The sequence below is a fragment of the Phytophthora parasitica genome, assembly GCF_000247585.1.
Source record: "Phytophthora parasitica INRA-310 unplaced genomic scaffold supercont2.44, whole genome shotgun sequence".
NCBI classification, from domain to species: domain Eukaryota; phylum Oomycota; class Peronosporomycetes; order Peronosporales; family Peronosporaceae; genus Phytophthora; species Phytophthora nicotianae.
Genome location: NW_008649030.1, coordinates 123,069 through 141,006, shown reverse-complemented (window position 1 = coordinate 141,006; position 17,938 = coordinate 123,069). Strand labels below are relative to the sequence as shown.

General features: G+C 52.7%; 12 protein-coding genes across 19 annotated transcripts; 6 read left to right on the top strand and 6 right to left on the bottom strand.

Moving 5' to 3' along the window:
• The first annotated feature begins 6 nt into the window (after positions 1–6).
• On the top strand, positions 7–1,441 carry PPTG_15010 (hypothetical protein). 3 transcript variants are annotated; one of them, XM_008912002.1, is made up of 3 exons: positions 7–94; positions 152–420; positions 484–1,441. In XM_008912002.1, exon 3 carries the CDS (start codon positions 608–610, stop codon positions 1,217–1,219), a length of 612 nt encoding a protein of 203 aa, XP_008910250.1. In that variant the 5' UTR covers positions 7–94; positions 152–420; positions 484–607; the 3' UTR covers positions 1,220–1,441. The 3 variants fall into 3 exon arrangements, with proteins under 3 accessions (XP_008910250.1, XP_008910248.1, XP_008910249.1); XM_008912000.1 differs by having other exon boundaries at positions 152–1,441; XM_008912001.1 differs by having other exon boundaries at positions 7–420.
• On the bottom strand, positions 1,196–4,201 carry PPTG_15009 (hypothetical protein). The gene has a single exon (XM_008911999.1). It carries the CDS (start codon positions 4,067–4,069, stop codon positions 1,433–1,435), a length of 2,637 nt encoding a protein of 878 aa, XP_008910247.1. The 5' UTR covers positions 4,070–4,201; the 3' UTR covers positions 1,196–1,432.
• Positions 4,202–4,358: 157 nt separating this feature from the next.
• PPTG_15008 (hypothetical protein) lies at positions 4,359–5,836 on the top strand. Its single transcript, XM_008911998.1, has one exon. The coding sequence runs from the start codon at positions 4,364–4,366 to the stop codon at positions 5,792–5,794; it is 1,431 nt and encodes a 476-aa protein (XP_008910246.1). The 5' UTR covers positions 4,359–4,363; the 3' UTR covers positions 5,795–5,836.
• A 100-nt stretch (positions 5,837–5,936) lies between these two features.
• PPTG_15007 (hypothetical protein) lies at positions 5,937–6,609 on the bottom strand (the record flags this gene model as incomplete). Its single annotated transcript, XM_008911997.1, has 2 exons — positions 5,937–6,473; positions 6,544–6,609. The coding sequence occupies 2 exons, from the start codon at positions 6,607–6,609 to the stop codon at positions 5,937–5,939; spliced, it is 603 nt and encodes a 200-aa protein (XP_008910245.1).
• A 226-nt stretch (positions 6,610–6,835) lies between these two features.
• PPTG_15006 (hypothetical protein) lies at positions 6,836–7,529 on the top strand (the record flags this gene model as incomplete). Its single annotated transcript, XM_008911996.1, has 2 exons — positions 6,836–7,129; positions 7,194–7,529. The coding sequence occupies 2 exons, from the start codon at positions 6,836–6,838 to the stop codon at positions 7,527–7,529; spliced, it is 630 nt and encodes a 209-aa protein (XP_008910244.1).
• Positions 7,530–7,687: 158 nt separating this feature from the next.
• Positions 7,688–9,439, bottom strand: PPTG_15005 (hypothetical protein; the record flags this gene model as incomplete). Its single annotated transcript, XM_008911995.1, has 1 exon — positions 7,688–9,439. The coding sequence occupies one exon, from the start codon at positions 9,437–9,439 to the stop codon at positions 7,688–7,690; it is 1,752 nt and encodes a 583-aa protein (XP_008910243.1).
• Positions 9,440–10,793: 1,354 nt separating this feature from the next.
• On the top strand, positions 10,794–12,438 carry PPTG_15004 (CAMK/CAMKL protein kinase). Its single transcript, XM_008911994.1, has 2 exons — positions 10,794–11,070; positions 11,161–12,438. The coding sequence occupies exons 1-2, from the start codon at positions 10,858–10,860 to the stop codon at positions 12,247–12,249; spliced, it is 1,302 nt and encodes a 433-aa protein (XP_008910242.1). The 5' UTR covers positions 10,794–10,857; the 3' UTR covers positions 12,250–12,438.
• On the bottom strand, positions 12,295–13,943 carry PPTG_15003 (hypothetical protein). The gene has a single exon (XM_008911993.1). The coding sequence runs from the start codon at positions 13,727–13,729 to the stop codon at positions 12,386–12,388; it is 1,344 nt and encodes a 447-aa protein (XP_008910241.1). The 5' UTR covers positions 13,730–13,943; the 3' UTR covers positions 12,295–12,385.
• On the top strand, positions 13,705–15,173 carry PPTG_15002 (ribosomal RNA large subunit methyltransferase J). The gene is made up of 2 exons (XM_008911992.1): positions 13,705–14,015; positions 14,081–15,173. Exons 1-2 carry the CDS (start codon positions 13,923–13,925, stop codon positions 14,963–14,965), a joined length of 978 nt encoding a protein of 325 aa, XP_008910240.1. The 5' UTR covers positions 13,705–13,922; the 3' UTR covers positions 14,966–15,173.
• Positions 14,956–15,968, bottom strand: PPTG_15001 (hypothetical protein). Of its 3 annotated transcripts, XM_008911989.1 has the most exons (5): positions 15,833–15,968; positions 15,652–15,756; positions 15,350–15,570; positions 15,175–15,284; positions 14,956–15,094 (listed from the first exon to the last, which is right to left on the bottom strand). In XM_008911989.1, the coding sequence occupies exons 1-5, from the start codon at positions 15,890–15,892 to the stop codon at positions 15,003–15,005; spliced, it is 588 nt and encodes a 195-aa protein (XP_008910237.1). In that variant the 5' UTR covers positions 15,893–15,968; the 3' UTR covers positions 14,956–15,002. The 3 variants fall into 3 exon arrangements, with proteins under 3 accessions (XP_008910237.1, XP_008910239.1, XP_008910238.1); XM_008911991.1 differs by having other exon boundaries at positions 15,350–15,756; XM_008911990.1 differs by having other exon boundaries at positions 15,350–15,968.
• On the top strand, positions 15,849–17,090 carry PPTG_15000 (hypothetical protein). The gene is made up of 5 exons (XM_008911988.1): positions 15,849–16,072; positions 16,139–16,210; positions 16,286–16,327; positions 16,406–16,481; positions 16,539–17,090. The coding sequence occupies exons 1-5, from the start codon at positions 15,926–15,928 to the stop codon at positions 16,754–16,756; spliced, it is 555 nt and encodes a 184-aa protein (XP_008910236.1). The 5' UTR covers positions 15,849–15,925; the 3' UTR covers positions 16,757–17,090.
• On the bottom strand, positions 16,409–17,908 carry PPTG_14999 (hypothetical protein). 4 transcript variants are annotated; one of them, XM_008911984.1, is made up of 5 exons: positions 17,787–17,908; positions 17,653–17,713; positions 17,460–17,584; positions 17,291–17,379; positions 16,409–17,224 (listed from the first exon to the last, which is right to left on the bottom strand). In XM_008911984.1, the coding sequence occupies exons 1-5, from the start codon at positions 17,832–17,834 to the stop codon at positions 16,867–16,869; spliced, it is 681 nt and encodes a 226-aa protein (XP_008910232.1). In that variant the 5' UTR covers positions 17,835–17,908; the 3' UTR covers positions 16,409–16,866. The 4 variants fall into 4 exon arrangements, with proteins under 4 accessions (XP_008910232.1, XP_008910233.1, XP_008910235.1 ...); XM_008911985.1 differs by having other exon boundaries at positions 17,653–17,908; XM_008911987.1 differs by having other exon boundaries at positions 17,460–17,713.
• Between the last annotated feature and the right edge of the window lie 30 nt (positions 17,909–17,938).

Here is a 17,938-nt window from a genome sequence, read left to right as displayed (position 1 = left end):
CACGGGCTAGGTTCGAACGCTAGAGTCGGTGCTGGCGGAGAAGGACCGCGCGCAGTTCTTCGTGGGAACCAGCACGTTGAACCAGCCCAATCAGGTGAGCATTTTAGGTTCATTAACTTCATTCGACGTCTCTAAAGGCTGTATCTACTAGATCCATTTAGTGCAAGTGGAGGATGATGCCAGCAACGTCATTACGCGTCAAGTGTTCAACCATCCTGGTGAAGTCCTGAGTCTGGCACCGAGTCCTCAAGATCCACAGCTGTTGGTCTCGTGTGGCAAACAGCGAGGACAGCAGGCTGAGGCTTCACTCTGGAAGCTTCCGGATGCTGAAGCTAATTCGAGTGAAGAGGATGGAGCTACTGTGGCTCAAGATCTCGAGCAATTGGCTGTGTTCCCAGCTCAAAAGCTGCCAGTTTCCGAGTACGAACCATTTTATTGACGACTTCGTTTGTCCAGAGCTGATGCTTGTATTGTGATCATTAGAGTCGCTTGGGACGCTACGGCGGACACATCGATATTGGCATCAAGTCATGAGACGCTGCTGCGTACGTGGCAATTGGACGGAGGGTCAGTGGAAGCACAGGACAAACTGGAGCTGGACGTGTCGATGCTGGGAGGTGCCACGAAGAAAGGTGCGAGTGCATTGGCATGGGATCCGCATCACGCGTCGCAACTGGCGTTCGCTCTTGGAGGCAGTGTGCGCACGTGGGATCTTCGAGCCAAACAAGACAGCGTCAGTATCGAAGACGCACATCTGAGCGCAACGTTATCACTCGACTTTAACCCGAACAAACCGTACGCGCTAGCAAGTGGAGGAGATGACGGCAAACTCAAGTTCTGGGACTTACGCTATGCACGGAAGCCGGTATTGGCCATGAACGCGCATTCGCACTGGGTCTGGAGCACGCGTTATCATCCGCAACATGACCAGCTTGTCCTCTCTGGAGGTTCAGACGCAACACTGGCATTGTGGAGAGTTTCCTCGATCTCGTCGTCCCCCTTAGTCGAGTTGGATGAGCGTGACCTAATGGACGAGACAGCAGGTGGAGCCGCCGTGGCAGACACGTTGATTCGACGTATTGAAGAACACGAGGACGCAGTGTATGCAGCTCGATGGGCGACTGGAGGAGATGCCTGGATGTTCGTCTCCGTCTCGTACGATGGGCGTCTTGCAGTCAACCACGTGCCATCAACGGAGAAGTACAAGATCTTGCTGTAATTGGAAGAATAGGCATGTTACTGTGTCTTTGTTTATGTTGGTTTTGGTTGGTACGTCGGGCCTGGAGACCTGCTGTCTGTCGTCTGTCGATTGGAAAAAGAGTTTTTCCTCTCGATATCTACACCATTTGATTGTTTTTTTTTGGTTGCTAACTCGCTGTTTGCTCTACTAAACGCTTGATTCACGCACCTCACACTCCACGTCAAGCATCACTCAACCGCGCATAAGCTTGTTGGCTTCATTACGCAGCCAGTCTAACTCGTCCATAGCCTGCTGGAACCCTGTCATATCACCCTTCCCGACGCACTCTGCCACTCTCTGTGCCGCGGCAGCAAGACGCTCCTCCAGTGTGTTGCTTCCAGTCTGTGAAGCACCTGACGATCCTGAAGACACGGTACTAGCACCGAGAGCTGTGGCAGCTGCAGCCGCACCAGAAGAAGTGCTCGATGGAGCCGCTGTAGTGCTACGCACGATCCCAGATCCAGGTGCAAGCATCTTCTTAGTCGAGGCCTTCGGTGTCAGCCGTGGCATACCAGGGAATCCAGGAGGCGCCGTCACTGACGGGGCTGTGGCTGGTACACGGTCTCCCCGATCTTCTTTCTTGGTCGCAAGCAGACGTGCAGCATTGCTCGCGCCGATCCCCAACGAGCTCTGAATAATTTCATCCTTGGCACGAGTCTTGTCTTCGCTGCTCAAACTGCCACGTCGAGCCAATTCCGCCACCTTCCGGAGTCGTGCACCGTTCGGAGACATCATAGGCAAACCATTGCCCTTCGTTGACGACGTAGTAGACGCATCATCATCGTCGTCTGCCATGGGAGGCGGAGGCGGCGGAGGGGGGATCGCCAGCGTTGAAAGCCCGCTCTGTTGTTGTCGCGCGGCATTGTAAAAAGACACGAAGCTGCCCGAGATTTCTGCCGTATCGTCATAGCCGCCAGTCACTTGGACAACGTCCTCATCTGTGTAGTCCTGGGAGCTGGATTCATCATTGACTGACGTTGAAGCGCTCGCTTCGGAGACTGAATCCTCGTGGATTTCATCTTCAGCATCACCGTGACGCTCAGCAATACCAGGCATCGCTCCAGCTGTACCATAACTAGGGTATCCTGCCAGCTCCCCATTGTCACCGAACGACATGTCACGCGCGAGTTCAAGACGGCTTTTGCTACGTCGCCGGAACTTGAAAAACTCAGCAGCATTGCCGAAGCTGCCACGTCGCGCGGCGTTGGCTCCTCCAGATAATGGCATACCGCTCGTAGTGGACGGCGAGCTTGATAACATTCCCGACGAAGGTGGAGGAGGAGGCGGCGCACCTGTATTGCGACCGCGGGTAGACGACTGCAGCGAAAGTCCCGTTAGTTGAGCCGCAGCTTCAGCTGCAGACGAGTTTAGTCCACCTGAGCTGGTATCGACATCCGAATCCACAAGCTTCTTCCGCCCAGTATTAGTCTGCGGTGTATTAAGCACAGCCTCTGCCACTTGCCAGGGCACTGTCATCGATGGCCTTCGTGTGAGTCCAGGAGGCGGCGCAAGGACCGAATTCTGGTCCTGTGTTTGACCTGTACCACCTCCATTATCACCTGAAGCGGTCGGCTCATCCTTGGATGCGATGTTATAATACGAAGTCTGCTGATTGTAGAACGTCGCGCCACTGCTCGCTGAGGCATTAAGCTTTTTGCTTCTGGCTGGAGGTGGAGACCACGACGGTAATGCTGTGGATACAAAGCCTCCACTCTCGTCCATCGGTGGCGGAGGAGGGAACGATTCTTCTGAGAACTGCAGCAATGAATTGCGACTTGAGTTGGCGCCTTCGTCGAGACTGCCACGGCCAGGATCTGTCTCCTGCGAAGAAGTCGAGTTGCCCCCAAAGTCGTAAGTAGAGAAATAATCTTCAGGCGTCTGGCCGCTAGTGTAAGAGTAGCGCATGGGCATGTCGTTCACGGACGAGTCAACATTCGGTAGTTGCGAGCTACGTGAGCGACTGCGGTGACCACGCACTGGGATGACGTCACCTGATCCTGAGTTTAAAGGTCCATGACTGCGACTGAGATCACCTGGGCCGTGACTGCGACTTAGATCGTTCCCGAAGCCACTGTACTGCGCACTACCGAACTGGGTACTGCTATTGCTTCGAGTGTGGTGGGAACGCTTCGGTGTGCTGCCCGGTGTGAGCGAAGTACGTAGATTATCACGGTAGTGCGACTTGGCTGCGTTATTCAGCACCGCCTTACTCACAAGTCCAGTTACTTCACTGGCATGCACTGGGACGTTCTGGGATGCCACACGAAGCGCTGTTAACTGCTTGAGCTCCTGAACTGACATACCAGTCTTCGGTATAACCGGTGGAGTGGCTACTGCTGCAGGTGTGGAGGTGGCATTGACTACTGCCATGTTGATCTTGGGTGTGGCTGGTCTAGCGGACGAGAAACCCTCGGGCGCTGACGTCTTGGGTGTGGCTGGGTTAGAGCCCGCTGACTGCTGCATTCTCTTTTGTGTAAGTCGCTTGAGATCTTCCACCGTCATGCCGCTCTTGATGCCCATTTTGGCTCCAGTTATGGAGGGTTTCTGGGCTCCAGGGCGAGCAGTGGTCGTGCTGCGGTATCCTCCGCTACGGTTGGGATGGAAACCCGGCGCCTTGCTCTGCTGCTGTTTCTGATACTGCTGGTACTGATAGGGATTCTGCTGAGCCTGGGCTTGAGCTTGAGCTTGAGCTTGAGCTTGAGCTTGCGCTTGAGCCTGGGCCTGGGCCTGCATCTGCTGCTGATAGACCGAAAACTGCTGCTGGGACGCCGCCTGCATGTAGCTCTGCTGCGAGCGCACGCCCCCCTTGCGGCGGTTCATGTCCGCCATGGCACGCACACACTTACGACACGACACACACGACGGGAGCCGGAGGCTGCTGCTCTGCTGCTCGTGCCTGGGGAGTGTCTCTTTTTTCCGGCTCACTTAGCTCGGATGTGACTGTGAGCTCTTCGCCCCCCTCGGCAATGCGGTCCGTAAACATACTGAGATATGTATGTGGCTATGAAGCCAGTGATTTTAATATTCATGCATGCATATAGTGGTAATTACTTACTGCTAGTTTGCACGATTACTGCGCGTAATTTCGAAATGACCGTCATACGTGGAAGATCGTGACCTTTCATGATCGCATTGCTGCTCTTGCTAGTCGCTAGTCACATGGGCAAGAAGAGTCGACGGCAACGACCGAATGCGGGGAAACCTCCGCCAATCAAGGGGAGTGACGCTGCAACATCCCATGCTGTGGACACGCAGCATCTCAAGCTGGACCCGCGCGGTGACGGGATGTACAGCGGCACTTTTCGGTGGCTCGAGTCCAAGGTATTCCCACAGCTTCCACCTTTCCCGTCACACTCCGTGGACTTGTCCGCTGGTTGGAGGGAGTTCCTGGCCTCTAGAAGCTCCACTATAGATAATGTGGACCTAGTGGCCACCGCTATGCACGACCCATCGATGCTGGACGCGCTGAGCTTCCCGATTACACTGCTGCATGTGACGCAGATGCTACATCTCTGCACAGGCCCGGAGCTGCGTGTGCTGGTGGTTGGGGCCTCACAGAAGGCGGAACAGCGCGTCTGGCGCATCACCAACTACTGGAACGATGCCGCTGCCTTCTATGCTAAAACTAAAGTCACGCTGCTCTTCATCGGTCCTGAAGTCGATGAGCGAGATGTCAAAGTCAAGGAAGGTCAACCCGGGAACCTCGTCGTTCACCACTTTAGAGGGACTTTCGGAGACTTTCAGGACTCTCAACTCTTCAGTGACTGCACGCCCGAGACGTCGGTCATCGTGGGCTACAACACTGGCTTCGGCAACTTCGTGGACTCACACAGACACGAGCTGCTCTTCAGCTGGTTGCCAGATCTTCATCGCATCGCGGAATCACGAATCCCAGCTATCTTCACGTGTGCTAATGACTACGCAGACATGAACGGAGAGTTCGCAGTGCAGTCACGTATCGTTGGTGCGGAGATGCTGCTGCTACCCAAGCAGAATCCTTTCAGTGCTGCCTCGCACTTCCACGAAGAAGAAAAGCGAGATACAGCCTGGTCTCGCGGAAGCAGCTTCATGTATGTTGTATGTGGAGTCGATAAGACACGGCAATTCGATGTGGACAGTGGTGACGTGGGGGCTCTGCAGAAGCGACTGGATGCAGAGCTGGATATCCATCTGAAAGACAAACTAGGTCGCCATTTCTACAAGGGTATGGTGCTGACAAAAGATCAGGCTGCAAGGTGCAAAGCCCTCACCGGAAAACAGACTCTAACAGAGAAAACTGTTCCGCAAAGTGATACACTTCTACTGGAAACACCCCGATTTGAGTTGATGCCAGGACAGAGGGAAAACGAGATCATTGCAGCCATTTTCGTTCCCAAGATTAAGTCAGCCTCGGAGCAAATTGCTGTGGATCTCACCGACTCTGTGTTAACTGTATTGGTACCTGGGAAGTACCTGCTGAAGACTAAGTTACCTTTCCAAGTTGATCAAGCTGCTGGATCGTTGCAAGCAGTGCTGACACTCCCTATTCTTCGTGTTTCGTTTCGTAAAAAATAATGTTTGAAGTACCTAAGCTGACTAGTTAGCCTTTGCGTGCAGCTTCACATTTCCATTTGTCTTTTGTGCTGAGCTACTGGTCTTACTTGCTCCTTTGTAAACGCTCAGTAAGAAAGACGTGACTCCTACACTTGGGACGTGCTCATTTCTTGATCGGCTTGAACGCAATCTCATTGGCAACCGTACGTGCGGCCTTCTCACCTCGTAGCAGTTCCACGAGTGTCACAGCCATGGCAATGGCTGTGGCGGGGCCTTTGCTTGTCACGCAGTTCTCCGCGATCACCACTTTGTCGTCCGAGTACAGATCGCTCAGCACCAGCTTGTCAGCTGGATCACCAGCCATAGGCCCCTCAACCAGCGCGTTGTGGAACAGCACGTCGTACACAGCTTCCCCAACTGCAGCATACAGCTTCCCAGCACTCTTTTGCTCTTTCAGTAGCGACGCCAACGTCTGACTAGCACCCAACGTCTTCGCTCCAGGACCTCCAGGCACCGCGATGATATCGTACTCGTCATTGACACAAAACTCAATAGGCTTGTCTGCTTGCACATCGGTGCCCTTCGCGAGCTTTACGATGTGGTTGAGATGCCCATCAACACTCGCAACCGTCACGCGAACACCACCGCGAGCCAGTATATCGCAAAGAGCTGCCACCTCGATCTCTTCACACCCCGTAGTCTACAGAACATTCAGCACAACACTATCGTCAAAAGTTGACGTTCCTAATGAAAATAAGGGAACAGCTTACCACTGGAACAAGCGCTGTGGGCTTCGGGTTGACGATTTCGCTGATGGCTTGTGCAATTCGGGCCATGCTTACTTGTCTTTTGTTCTTCAAAGCTAATAAAAAAGTGCTGGACTTGAAGTGCCATGTCACGTTACTCATTCGTTGGTCATCGAGCTTGTTGAAGTTCATGTTGGCTGTTCCCATACTTAAGTACGTCTTAACGGTCTTGAAGCTGCGTACAACTGAGACCAACCTTCTCAAATTGCGATAGATTTCTTAGTTCACAACTGAATTGTCATCGAAAAGCAGCAACATGATGGCTGGTGGAACAACCGAGTACACGGCACTGGGCGATGAAGATCTCCCCGTGCAGGCACTGCCACACGTGAAGCCTCGAGCTTTGATTGTCGTGGCAGACGGCAGCGAAGAGCTCGAGACATTGGCGTTGTCCGATGTCTTGATCCGTGGAGGACTTCACGTCGTCATTGGATCGGTCGGACGAACCAGAAGCAACATCGTTATGGGCAACCACGGTCTACACATCCAGGCCGAGAAGCCAATTGAGGAGTGCAGCTTTGAAAACTTCGAGCTGATAGTCTTGCCTGGAGTAAGTACACGTTACTGCTTTTCCAAAGTTGAATAATACTGATCACTGCTGATGGATCGAGCAGGGCGATGGAGCTACGCACGTGCGTGACTCCGACCTCGTGATCAAAATGCTGCTGTGGCAGAAACAAGCTGGACGCTGGATCGCTGCGAGCTCCTCGGCGCCTGCGGTTGTACTGAACCCGCACGGTTTGCTTGGCGAGCGTGCCACTTGTTCGAATGCTCATGAGCCAGAAATGATGCGTGAGTTCGTCGATGAAGATGTCGTTGTGGACAATCGCTGCGTGACAAGCCAGGGTCCAGGCACGGTGCTCAAGTTCGCACTGACGCTGGTCAAGCTGCTGAACGGAGACCTTGCTGCCCAAAGAGCTGCCAAGGAGCTTCTGTATCCTTGGCCATAGGTTGTCTGCAAGCTGAACGGCTTTTGAGCTCTCCATTTACGATTGTAATCGCAATATTGTTCATTCTATTCCAGTCTTCAGATCAACTGAATAATTTATACACGAATTATTTCTTGCAGGCTCCTCGTGCGCCCTGCTCGAGAAGCCTACGCCTGGCGTCACATCACAATTGACGCATAATACCGCGCGAACACGAGCGAGGCAAACATCAGGGCGTCAATACGGTCTAGTACACCGCCGTGTCCAGGAATCAGCTTGCCAGAGTCTTTCACACCCGCTGCACGCTTCAGTAGACTCTCAAAAAGGTCTCCTAGTCTCCCCACTATCACAGCCATCACTGTGAACCCAACTTGAGCGACCGCAGAGCCTGGTACGTTGAGTAGATCGGAGGAAATGAACATAGCAGTCACACCAAATAGTATCGCCCCCAGTGTTCCTTCGTAGTCCTTGTTTTTGGATAAATGGGATGCCAGAGGATTGTAGTAGCTGTAGTGTATCCGCTCCAGCAACTTTCCCGTCAAATAAGCTCCAGTATCGGACGCCCACACGACATACAGCAGAACGATCAAAAGCTTGCGATATGATTCCAGTCGTTCGTCATCTACGAACGCAACGATGACCGAAAGACTGCCGATGATGTACAAGTAGCCGAGCATATCCAGCGCAATATGTAGGAACGTGGCAGGTCCTGAAGTGCGCGTTTGCAGGCGAAAGAACACGATAACTACCACTCCCGACAGAAAAACTTGAGCTGGTTCCAGAGAGACACCGCAACGGAAGCGGTTGATGGGACAAGCAGTCGAGTGCATCGTCAATAATGTAAACACTGCCTTCTCCACCAGGCAGATAAATGCATACTTCCAATTAGGCGTGGAGAAAGCACAGAGCGCGGCGACGAAATCTGTGGCGATGCTGTAGAACCATCGCAGTTTGAACAGCTGCTTCTCCTGCAACTCAGGGATGTGATTGACGTAGATCAGGAATACTGGCGTAGTGATTAGAGTTGCGAGCGCCGATAAAATCAATGCAGCAATCCACTCGTTCCGTCCGAAGTATTTGGCGGCGATTTTGGACACCGCAGTATTAGAGAAGCTCGAGTCATGTAAGTAACCTTCGTGCTCAAGTACGTTGCTGTCGTGGCTGGGTCTTCGTTGTCGAGGCGTTTCGTCCAATTGAGGAGACACAACTGAGGCCATGGCCGGCGGTGGGGGCGTCAATGGAGACGACTGCACGGTTTCACCACTAGTACTGACCGCAGTGCGTCCTCTGTTCATATACACGCCACCCGCAGTGTCTGCAGAAGTCTCCACGACCCTCTCTCTGCTGCTACTGCCACTCTCACTTCGTGTGCTGCGACTGAAGCTGTCGGACACACGGCTGTCGTCCCCATCACGGCTGCTCTGGTTCGCCCCGGCATCCCTGTGCATTAATCCTGGCTCACAGGCGTTCATCTTGGTCATCACGCGCAGGTAAATACGGTGTTGCAGCCATGCGTACTCGTAGGAGCAGATGCTAGTTACGAAGGTGCAGAACGTGGCAGTGGCAAAGGCTGGCGAGAGCCACAGGAACACCGTGATGAGTGGCACTAGCACCAGCGCCGATAGCACGCGCTGCACCACGTTCATACGCAGCAATCTCCTGGCCTTTACGCAGACCTCACAGGCGACAGTCGACACTGTAGTAGCTGAATGAGAGACGCTCGAGTCGGTCGGCGATGGCGGTGCCAGAACGACGATGTTTGCGGTTCCTGTGTGGAGGAAAAACGAGGAGGGAGATCCCGGTGAGCGCGGCGTCATCGGTGTGACGGGCAGTCGTGGGAAGCTGCCAGCGCTGGGCACGCTCCGCAGCATTGGCGGCTCCTCCGGAGACGGCGCCAGAAGTGGCGACGGCGGAGCTGGTTGGTCCACCATGATGGAATTCAGTCGAGACGTTATTCTAATCGCAAGCAGACGAACAGATTAAAAATCTGTTCGTAGACTAAATTTAGTCGACTTAAAAATTGCAAATTAAAATCAAGTACTGTTGTTCAATACAACTAATGAAGACCAAGTGAATTTCAATCCATTCCAATTGAACGTTCTCATGGAGGACTCGCTATTTGTGTGTGTGTCATGCACTGTGACGTCTGCGCAACGACCTCTATTTCACAGAAGTGAAGAGCTACAGTACAGCAGCTCATTCCGTCAGCACACTATCCCAACTTCTCCTCCACCAACGCTCACATGCCTTCCACCTTGAAAAATGAAAAGGATGGCATCAAGATTGTACGACGGCAAGTTGCGCTTCCTTAGCTACATATTGTCCATTGTCTCCGTCGACGCGCCTTTGGACACCGTGCTCATTGGCCTTCATTTCGAAACTACCATAACAAATACAAGAAGAATTTGCGTTGCACTACCTACATGTACAATAGTATTCTATTCACAAATCCATTGTTACCATCGACTTACGACGTTTTTTATTCATTCAAGCAACGCGTTTGATGGCTAAACTGGAAGCTTTATAATGCAGACCGCATCTAGAGATTCCGTGACTTTGAAGGTATGGTATCAGATGACCATCATTCCGACGTTATCAGATCATAAATTCCTCAAGTTGGCAGATGACGGAGACGCATTGTCGAATGATACTGTACTGCAAAGTACTGTCAGACGGAATCATGGTGGGAAGACGGATAATTAGCAGTCGTCATCGAATTGCGGCATTTGCTGTTTTGGTCCAGGACTGCCAGATAATAATACAAGTAGACACGCCAGTAATGCGGGACGATGGCAGCCAGTGATTTAGACCGTTGCGGACTCAAAAAAAAAGAACCCGACTGGACTGAGCCCAACAACAACCCTGGGTAACTTGCGCGAGTTAGTGCCATCAACTTGATGGCAATGTCTTCCCAACAGAAAGGCGAGCTGCTGTAGCATGTAGGTAGGTACATGTACATAATTCACTGATTACGATAATACTTCGGTGTACAGTCATCTCGATGCGAGCAGCATGAGCGAAGCAAGCAGCTTAGCGGCGCAGTCTCTCAGCTTTCTTGTGGTCATTCAAACCAATTGCGAAACTGAATCATCCTCGCGGTCTTGTCTCTTGGATGCTCCGAATAAGCGGGGTAGGTTCCAGCGAGCGTTTTATGTGCGGGATCCTACCGCTCCGGCGACCGTTCATTGGTCGACTGGTCTCACTTGAGTCAAGGTGATTGGCTAAAAATATCTCCAGATCCACGCTTCGGTTTTTGACTGGAGTTCCATTTACGGAAGGCAATGTCATTTCGTAATTTGCGGCGTGGAGGACAAGTGATCCGTTCGAATAAAGTATCACTACCGATCCGATGGCGTCGCTACTAGACACACTGGTTGGAGGGTACGCGTCGCTCTTCTGCTTGAATGAACGGCGTGGATCGCCGCAAATGTCTGCCAAAGTGCATGCGCCCCTGGAGCGGAGGTCGGCGCCGCTGCAAAAGAAGCCGACCAAGCTGTCAATCAACGACCGGTTGCGCGCACTCATCGGCGACATCATTAGCGAGGAGGAGCTCGAGCAGCGCGTACGTACACCGGGTTTGTGGTTTGCCAACGATGGGAGGCGTAACTGACGATTTGCTGGGCGACTTGATTTTTTTTTTCTGTGGCTGCAGCTCTCGTTCGGACGCGTGCTGGGTGCTGGTGCGACATCCAAAGTGTACGAGGCGGTGGAAATGAGCTCTGGTCAACGAGTGTCGGTCAAGGTCTTCGATAAGGTGTCGATGGTGGAAGCACGGCGCTCCATGGTCGCGGACGGCCAGTACGTGCGCGAGAAGGCCGTGCACCGCGTACGCCGACGACTACTTAAGCTCGTGTCGGAACTGGAGATCTCCAAGTCGCTGGACCACCCCAACATCATCAAATACTTGGGCGCCTACGAGACGTCACACCGCATTTGTATCGTTCATGAACTTGTGGAGGGTTCAGACCTATTGGAGCATTTGCTGGAGAATGGAAAGATGCCAGAAGACCAAGCGGCTGGCGTATTCCGGCAGCTGTTGTCGGCACTGGAATACTGTCACAACAGGAACATCTTCCACCGCGACTTGAAGCTGGAGAATGTCATGGTCACTAAAGACTTGAAAGTGAAACTCATTGACTTTGGCTTGTCGGAAGTAGTGGCCAACCCGGAGCAGCCACTTAAGACGGTGTGCGGCACGCCGTTGTACTGTAGTCCAGAGATTCTTTTCCTCCATGCAACGGCCCAAGCCGCTCGTGAAGGCTTCCGTGGAGGCCCCGCCGATGTGTGGAGTGTCGGGGTGCTCATCTTCGCTCTTCTTACAGGCTGCGCACCTTTCGATGACTCGGACTTCCACCGACTGCGCCTAGATGTTTCACGCAACCGCATCAACTACCCTGCGTACATTTCTGATCAGGCAAAAGGATTGCTCAAGAACGTGCTAGTGACCGACCCACTCATGCGTCCCACCGCCACGGACCTGCTGTCTTACGGCTGGTTCCAAGATTCACCCAAATCTGAGTCCCTCTCCGACAACCAAGAGGAGGACTGGTTGTGTACTAAGCGCAAAACTGAGCTCAATGACGACATCCGGTGTCGTTCGCTTTCTTGCCGTCGCACCACTGAATCCGACGGCACGTACAGCTCGAGTGCAAGTCTCGAAGATGTCTCGAAGCGCAAACTGTCGTCCCCAACTCACTTTTCCAGCTTGGAGAAAGAGGCCGTTGAAGGCACTACTTTTTAACCATGATAGCTGCTCCTTGGGAAGGCAAGTTAGTAAGTTAACACACGACTGGACCGAGCGTGCTTGGCTCGTCAACGCTAATATATTTACCGAATTGTTACTACTTGATCTTCCTCCTCATTCAACGCTCTTTGGATCAAGCAGAGGCTGTTGGTGTTGTGCTTGTTGACGACTTTAGCCCAGCTCGAGCCTGCTCTGCCTTCAGACGAAGTTCTTCGGCTCGGCGACGGGCATCTTCTGCCTTCTTCGCAGCCTCTTCCTTCCGCTGGCGAGCTAGCTCCTTGTTCTTTTCGATTTCATCCAGCTTACGCTGCCTCTCGCGCTGTCGTAGAGCCTCTTCCTCACTTAGCTGAGTCTCGATCTGTCTGCGCGAGTTCGCTCGAACTTTGGACGCAGCCTGGAACGCCTGACGCCGCATTGCCTCCGCCTTCTCTCGAGCCTCGCGCGCCTTCTGCTCTGCCTCAGTCCGTTTGCGCATGGCTTCATCCTTGCGCTTCTGAACAGCTAGAAGCTCGGCCTCCTGTGCATCACGGAGCTTCAGTGCCTCTAGCTCGGCCTGCTTAGCAAGACGTTCACTGTTCTTCTGCTCGTATAACGCCGTGGCCTCGCGAGCCTTCTCACTCATCTCTTTAGCGCGCACCTTGCTATCAAGCACCGTCTGCATGGCTGCGCGTTTGCGTTGCTCCGCGTCAGTCTTGGCTTGGTGCAATGTTGCAGAGGATGTCTGGTGTTCAAGTGATCGTTGCGACGTCTCAGACTCATACATCTTAAGCGCTCGCTCGCGTTCGTTGAATTCGGCCAGCGAGGCTTTGCACACAGCATCTATCAGCTTCTGATCCGCTTCCTCCTCTGCTTTCTCCCTCGCGCGACGTGCTTCCCACATGGTATCCACCGCGGCGTCGACGCTGCTTCTGGTGGCGCTGGAAGTCGCACTGGACACACTCGCCCTTTCGCCAAACAGATTCTCACCTGGGTTAGCACTCGTCTTTCCGCCAAACAAGCTTTCTCCTGGGTTGACAGCGGCGGCGGCGACTGATGCGTTGGCAGCCATGGCGGCTTCGCTGTAGGTTGCTGGCTGGGTAGAGCTGTCGAGACTCGTCGCGCTGACGTTACTGGACGATCGACCAGAGCGGTTCATGGAATCAGACCTGAAGCTCGGCGGCAGGCCGGAGGCGGTGCTTGCGTTGCTCCCGCGATCCTGCTGCTGCGGCATGTTGCGCCAAGTCTGCGGTCGCGAGTAGTCGATTGAGTCCCGAGAGGACATCGGCGCGGCGTTCACTGGCACGGCGTACGGGATTTCTTGCGGTGAAGGCTGGACGTGCGAGTATTGCGGCGGTGGAGGCTGCACGTACGAGGCGTACGAGGTGTAGGGCGGCGGCGGCTGGTAGTAGCCGTCGGAGTTAGGGTAGCAATGCCCGCCGCCGCTGCTGCTGCTGCCGGTGTAGAAGTCGGTGTGATTTGGGTGCGAAAAGCTGCTCATGGACTGTCGACGTTGCCTCACGCTGGAGAATAGCGGAATGAGCCAGCTGGTGTACACTTCATGTTGGCAAAATGCGACGTTTGGTACAGTAATCCAGCCATTTCCGGACAATCCTCCAATCAAATCGCTCAAAACAGGGTATATAGGTCACTGTGAGCTGTAAAGCGTATGACATCTGTGGCTGCTGCCACAAATGTCACAATGCGCACATGAAAGGGCGGAACAATCGCTTGACCTCTTTCTCGCCAGTGGTGTCATCATGGGCAAGACTTCCAAGGACAAGCGGGTGCGTCGCCTGGCGCAGCTGCCGATGGCATATTCATTGTACTCACCTCGTCCGTGTGTGTGCAGGATATCTACTACCGCAAGGCCAAGCAGCAGGGCTACCGCGCGCGTTCGGCTTTCAAGCTGCTACAACTAGATGACAAGTTCGGGCTGCTGCAGGGCGCCACACGCGTCGTGGACTTATGCGCAGCTCCTGGAGGCTGGAGCCAGGTGATCGCGGAGCGAGTGCCCAAAGAAAGCGCTATCATCGCTGTGGATCTCATGGAGATGGCGCCGCTGGACGGTGTGGTGCAGTTAAAGGGTGACATCACACACAAGGCTACAGCAGACGAGATCGTGGCGCAATTCAAGGGACAGAAGGCGCAGGTAGTCGTGAGCGACGGCGCCCCCGATGTGCTCGGACTGCATGATTTGGACGAATATCTACAGGCACAGCTCGTGCTGGCTGGACTCAACATCAGCTTGCAAATTCTGGAAGACGGTGGCACCTTTGTGGCCAAGCTCTTCCGAGGTAAAGAGGTGTCGCTGTTGTACGCCCAGCTGCGTAGATTTTTCAGCAAGGTGACATGTGCCAAGCCCAAGACTAGTCGCAACTCTAGCTTCGAGGCGTTTGTCGTTTGCCAAGATTTCCGCTTGCCCAAGGATTTCGTGCCAGACATGGAGCGAAACTTGCTGGATTTGCAGTACTTCGAAGATGCCGAGGATAACGACGACGATGACTGGTACACGAGCCAGGTATCAGCGGAGCGTGGCGTTTGTGTTGACGTTGTGTTTATGGGCGCTGGTGACGTGTTTGGCTATGACGCTGATCAATCCTATCCGCTGGATGAAGACGAGGGAGGCAACGTAGCCCAAGGCGATGCCTCAAGGTATGTCCATCAGGAACCTCTACAGAAGCCTATCAATCCGCCATACGCCAATGCTCTTAAGAAACAGCAGCGTAAGCAATAGAAGCATGATTATCATTCAGAATGCAATAAAGCGGAAATTATGCTTTTTCTAAGACTCCATTGGGCTCACTTGCAGCCGTCTCCCCAGTTTCTTGACTGCGTTTCTTGCGTTTCTTCTTGGAGTCTTCCACTGAAGTAAAAAAAAACAAAAACAGTAAGACGTGATGACATTATCGTGGCAAAACCTACTATCACTGGCAAGTACTATACCTCGTGGGTTCTCGTTTGTGTAGAACTTCTTCAGCAGAGTGATCGCCTCATCCTTGAGAATGCCTGACACGCACGGGAAGCCACGGTGCGCTTTGCTTTTCGGGAGTGCGCTGTACAAGCGGCATAATACAAAGTAAAACATCGTTCTGTCAAAGCTTATCGCTAGCCAACGCACCTGCGCTCATGCAAGTTGAGCACGGAGCTGCATCCTCCAAAACGGTCGTTGTGGCAGCCAAAGTATACGCGTTTAATGAAAACATGTGCGAGCGCCCCTGCGCACATTATACACGGCTCGCACGTCACGTATAACGTGCAGTCGGCCAGAACTTCGCCTGCCTTGTCTCCATATTTGGCAGCGATTGCTTCAATCGCTACGATCTCAGCGTGCATCGTGGCCTGCAATTAACAATGCAATAAGAGGAAAATTAAGAATTGAGCATTGGCAACTTCGCAATGGTGTTTTTCGAGCTTGCACACATTGTAAAGCTCGTTGACCCGGTTGGATGCCCGTGTGATGATCTCGCCTTTGTATACGAACACGCATCCCACGGGCACTTCCGCTCTAGTCAACGCCCTCTCGCCCTGTTGTATTAAATTTGCAGGAGTTAGGTAGGCACTAAATAGCGCATATCGACAGAGTTAATCAGAGGCTGTGTACCTCGAGAAGAGCTTCTCGCATAAAGTGCTCATGCTCATCGACGTCCATTGCTACATTCATTGAGGGTTACGAGTTACGACAAGGGTTACGAAAATGGGTACATATTTCGGTTATTCGACGGACTCGCAAACGAATATGAGCCGCACTTTGCTGCAGCTCCGTCGAGGCCTCTGCGCGGCGACGCGACCGACTTCGCAATTGACGCGTCGATGGATCAACTATGGACACGATATGCACAAGGTTTGCAACGTTTGGTGTTCGTTATTGCGCCGTGGTATCGATCTAACGCTTTATTTTATGGAGTAGGAAATGCTCAATGGTACTGCCAAAGTCTCCGTTACCGAGTACGATGAAGGAGGCTTCGTCATCAACGACGTGGTGCGTTGGAGTTTACTATCCGAGCAACTTTTAGTGATGTCCATTGTACGCTGACGAATGCTGTCAATGCTGCAGAATATGCGCGGTGGAGTGGCACTATTCTCCGAGATCGCCATGGTAGAGTTTAGATCGATTGCTGGCATCTGTATAGGCGATCGGTATGTTCTGACTGCGCGCTGGGTGCTGCCACTGTAGCTCTGGAAGCCGAAAAGAATTGAGGAGATCACGCGCGACCACCTTGCTGTCTTTACTGTTGCTAACCCTCCTGTCGGTAGGTTTTACCCATGTTGAACCTAATGTGTAAAAATCGCTGAACGGTCTTTTGCAGAGATTCTGGTGCTTGGGTGCGGTGAGCGTATCAACCACGGACTAGCTCCAGAATTGAAAGAGCTGCTAAAGACGAACGGCATCGTCGTGGAATACCTCGATACTGTCAACGCCTGCGCTACGTTCAACATCCTGAATGCCGAGGACCGCCGAGTGGCTGCTGCATTGCTGCCTTACGACCCTGATGCCACTCCTGAAGCCCCAGAAACGACCAGCTAAGCGCACAAGGATACAGAATAGGAGTAATTTCAAGGTTCAAGGAAGAACGAGAAAAGTTGAGATCCACCTTGCATTTCTCCTTGAAAAGTTCGAGTTACCTGGCTACAAAATTATCGTCGTAGCTGGTTGTGGCAAGTAGGGCACTTGTAGCGGACTCCTCTGTTTTCATACTTATCGATGCAGCCGTGGTGGACCACAGTCTCACAATTTCTGTCCTGGCATTTCGCTCCCTGCAGCAGTTCGTATTGGCAGATCGGGCACTTCTTCACTTGTAGATCGCGCAGAAATGCGATCAGCTCCAGGTACGCCCGTGGCCCCAGAGTGAAGCTACGTGTCTGCAATTGCACAGCGCTTGGTGCGATCCACTTCTCGGCTGTCAACTTGCGGAGTAGCTCCTCCACTTCGTTCAAAGTTGTGGGGCTCTTGCGCAGATTATACAAGTTAGCCTCTTCGAGAGCACCTTCATCTCTGGGATAGACACAAAGTAAGTTTTAAAAAACAGTTCCCAATAGCATCAAGCCACTCCTGTCTTACGTGTCTACGATCTCCTCCATCGCCTTGCGCAGGAACACGATCTCCCATGGCTTAAAATTGCTTCCGAACGCCGTAAGCGAGTCGTTACTCTGATCAACAGTATAATTAACATGGATATCTGCGTGTCAGTGATTATGTGGTGGTGTAAGTATGTATCTAGCATCCTCACGGTGTTGACCACAGCCAGGTACATCTTTCCGTCGTCGTACATGCCACGACGCACATCGAGCGCAAATGGACGGATGTTTCCAGCGACTTTGTTCACCATTTGATCCACATCCGAAGCAGACAGATCTACCATGCAACAATTAAGAGTCCTGAGCATTCGATGGTGTTTCTAATGATGCTGATGATCGACTGACCTTCGCCTGTTAGTTTCCTGGCCAAATGCCGCACCTCCTGATCTTCCATTGCGCCTGCCGCCTGTATACAAATGTAAGCAGTTCGTTGGTGACCATTATTGCACTTCAATCCTTAAAATGAGCAGTTTAATGACCATAATACGTTGCAGCAGCATGCGGTCCGAGTCGTTCATTAGCGCCATTTTTTCAATTCGGCAATGGCGCCATTTTTTTGCTATTACCCATAGAACGTCATCCTTCTTGTGGTGCACACCATAAACATGACGTTTGGAAGGATAATGGATCA

Bases quoted from the DNA above. Each gene is read 5' to 3' on its own strand.
- PPTG_15010 (XM_008912002.1), top strand. From the start codon at position 608: ATGCTGGGAGGTGCCACGAAGAAAGGTGCGAGTGCATTGGCATGGGAT.
- PPTG_15009 (XM_008911999.1), bottom strand. From the start codon at position 4,069: ATGGCGGACATGAACCGCCGCAAGGGGGGCGTGCGCTCGCAGCAGAGC.
- PPTG_15008 (XM_008911998.1), top strand. From the start codon at position 4,364: ATGATCGCATTGCTGCTCTTGCTAGTCGCTAGTCACATGGGCAAGAAG.
- PPTG_15004 (XM_008911994.1), top strand. From the start codon at position 10,858: ATGGCGTCGCTACTAGACACACTGGTTGGAGGGTACGCGTCGCTCTTC. The intron at 11,071-11,160 runs GTACGTACACCG...CTGTGGCTGCAG, and splicing joins AGGAGGAGCTCGAGCAGCGC to CTCTCGTTCGGACGCGTGCT.
- PPTG_15003 (XM_008911993.1), bottom strand. From the start codon at position 13,729: ATGAGCAGCTTTTCGCACCCAAATCACACCGACTTCTACACCGGCAGC.
- PPTG_15002 (XM_008911992.1), top strand. From the start codon at position 13,923: ATGTCACAATGCGCACATGAAAGGGCGGAACAATCGCTTGACCTCTTT. The intron at 14,016-14,080 runs GTGCGTCGCCTG...GTGTGTGTGCAG, and splicing joins AGACTTCCAAGGACAAGCGG to GATATCTACTACCGCAAGGC.
- PPTG_15001 (XM_008911989.1), bottom strand. From the start codon at position 15,892: ATGAATGTAGCAATGGACGTCGATGAGCATGAGCACTTTATGCGAGAA. The intron at 15,757-15,832 runs GTACACAGCCTC...TTAATACAACAG, and splicing joins TGCGAGAAGCTCTTCTCGAG to GGCGAGAGGGCGTTGACTAG. The intron at 15,571-15,651 runs GTGTGCAAGCTC...TGTTAATTGCAG, and splicing joins GGGTCAACGAGCTTTACAAT to GCCACGATGCACGCTGAGAT.
- PPTG_15000 (XM_008911988.1), top strand. From the start codon at position 15,926: ATGGGTACATATTTCGGTTATTCGACGGACTCGCAAACGAATATGAGC. The intron at 16,073-16,138 runs GTTTGCAACGTT...TTTATGGAGTAG, and splicing joins ATGGACACGATATGCACAAG to GAAATGCTCAATGGTACTGC. The intron at 16,328-16,405 runs GTAGAGTTTAGA...CTGCCACTGTAG, and splicing joins TATTCTCCGAGATCGCCATG to CTCTGGAAGCCGAAAAGAAT.
- PPTG_14999 (XM_008911984.1), bottom strand. From the start codon at position 17,834: ATGGCGCTAATGAACGACTCGGACCGCATGCTGCTGCAACGTATTATG. The intron at 17,585-17,652 runs GTCAGTCGATCA...GTTGCATGGTAG, and splicing joins CAGGAAACTAACAGGCGAAG to ATCTGTCTGCTTCGGATGTG. The intron at 17,225-17,290 runs GTAAGACAGGAG...TGTCTATCCCAG, and splicing joins ATGGAGGAGATCGTAGACAC to AGATGAAGGTGCTCTCGAAG.